Source organism: Nematolebias whitei, chromosome 9 (genome assembly GCF_014905685.2).
Source record: "Nematolebias whitei isolate Nwh7 chromosome 9, NemWhi1, whole genome shotgun sequence".
Taxonomy (NCBI): Eukaryota; Metazoa; Chordata; class Actinopteri; order Cyprinodontiformes; family Rivulidae; genus Nematolebias; species Nematolebias whitei.
In genome coordinates this window covers 51,341,251-51,343,559 of record NC_056506.1, presented here as the reverse complement: position 1 = coordinate 51,343,559, position 2,309 = coordinate 51,341,251, and the positions used below count along the sequence as shown (strand labels likewise).

General features: G+C 45.9%; 1 protein-coding gene across 1 annotated transcript in view; it reads left to right on the top strand.

Moving 5' to 3' along the window:
• The first annotated feature begins 314 nt into the window (after positions 1-314).
• LOC119414339 (T cell receptor alpha variable 9-1) overlaps positions 315-2,309 on the top strand; it is a 9,868-nt gene continuing 7,873 nt past the window's right edge. The window contains exon 1 of the mRNA XM_037681432.1: positions 315-368. Within this exon, the coding sequence (XP_037537360.1) occupies positions 315-368 (54 nt within the window). The remainder of the gene's footprint in view (positions 369-2,309) is intronic.

Here is a 2,309-nt window from a genome sequence, read left to right as displayed (position 1 = left end):
GTGAAAATTATACCTGAACAATTTTTACCAGACCAGCAGCAGCTGTGCTTTGATGCAGGGACACACATTTACCAAGGATAGAGTCATGGTGACACCCAGGAAAAACAAACCAAGACTGACATGAAACTGGAGGAAACAGAAGCAACATTTCCTGCACTCAGAGTTGACTGTAGATTGTAACGGCCAGTAGCAGCTTAGCTGTGGCAGCTGGAACCACAGGGAGTGTGAGAGAACAAGAATGATCAGAATCCATCTGATAGGAAGCTGTGCTTTGAATCCCACATCCCTCCTCTTTGAAGACTAGTCAGATATGTATGTTCAGGTTTTTGTACAGTCTCTTCTACTCTTTGTATCACTGTGTCTCCAGAGTACAGTAGTAGAAAGCTGTGCCTGCCAGGGGTAGATTCCTGATGCTCAATTCACTTGATGTTGCTGTTGTTTGGGAGCCATATCCACCATCAGGAATATATTCCTCTGAGCCCCATTTACCTCTTTTCCAAAGGAGGAACTGAGGAGCCTGAAGGTGAGAACATTGTCTGAACCAGTGAAGATCAACACAAGTTGCTGTTGTCTTGTACTGACATGAGAGTGTGACAGTTTGTCCTTCTGTTCCTCTGTGGTCCACACTGCGCTCAATCACCTCGAGCAGAAAAACTCCTACGTCCGTATGCTCTTTGTGGACTTCACATCCGCCTTCAACACCATGATCCCCCAAACCCTGATGGACAAACTATCCACACTAGGACTAAGCCCCTCCATCTGCAACTGGGTACTAGACTTTTTAACAAACAGACCACAGTTAGTGAGGATCCACAACCTCTCCTCCTCCACCATAACCCTCAGCACTGGCTCTCCTCAGGGATGTGTGTTGAGCCCCCTTCTGTTTACTCTGCTCACATATGATTGTGCAGCTACCCATCCAGGCTGTCACATTGTAAAGTTTGCAGATGATACAGCGGTGGTGGGATGCATCACAAACAATGATGAGTCCAGCTACAGGCAAGAGGTGGAACACCTGGAGAGCTGGTGCAGAGAGAATAACCTTCACATCAATGTGAAGAAGACAAAGGAGATGATTGTGGACTTCAGAAGGAACAAAAACACCTACACCCCCCTGAACATAAGAGGATCTGCGGTGGAAGTGGTCTCCAGCTACAAGTACTTGGGTGTACACATGAATGACAACCTCAGCTGGAGCAACAACACCACCAGCCTGATCAAGAAAGCTCATCAGAGACTCTACTTCCTCAGACGGCTGAGGCGAGCTGGTCTGGGAAGCTCAGTCCTCACCTCCTTCTACAGGTGTGCAGTGGAGAGCATCCTGTGCTCGAGCATCAATGTGTGGCATGGAGGCTGCACAGCTGCAGAAAGAAAAGCTTTGCAGAGAGTGGTGAAGGCTGCACAGAAATCTGTTGGAATCAGTCTCCCCACCATCACAGACATCTACACCTCCAGATGCAGGAAGAGGGCCACCTGCATCATGAAGGACCCCACCCACCCAGCACACACACTTTTTGCCCCACTCCCCTCAGGAAGGAGGTTAAGGAGCATTAAGTGTAGAACCACTAGACTGAGGAACAGCTTCTACCCTGAGGCTGTTAGACTCATGAATCTCTAACTAGAATAATCACTGTGAAAAACCATATCATGTTGCTGCTGATCTGTTTCATGTTGCTGCTGATCTGTTTCAATGTTGATGTGTTCATGCGTGCACATCTGCTCACAGACTCATGTTCATGTTTGTGCTGATGTTCAATGTTTTATGTTATGAGTGCTTAGTGTATATTTAGTTGATGTTTTTCTTAGTTCATATCTTAGATGTTATTACTGTTTTTCTTATACATTTTATTGTTGGATGTAACTGGGACCTTGTGGACATAATTTCGCTCCACCACATGTACCACATGAGGTGCGAATGACAATAAAGAAACTCTGACTCTGACTGACTTGATCTCTATCAGGAGAGATTGTGTCTCCAACTACTGGTCTTGGAAAAAGGAGACAAAGTGAAGGTGAGTGAAGGAGAAAAGGAGTGAAATGCAGCCTGAAGATGTGGTTAATGCAGCAGCTGGAACCAAACTTCAATCCCTGTTCTTAATCTCACCTAGAACGGGACATAGAAACAGAAAGACAAACAGCAGCATGTCTTTGGAGTCCTTAAACACACACACAGCACAAGGACAAAGTTCTTCTACTACAGCACAGTCAGGAGGAAATGATGTAATTGATGATCTGAGAGTCAGTGGGTGGGGCTTGAATTTGACCAATCAGAGAGTTTTCTGCTTCCACAGCAACTGTCTCTGATCTTT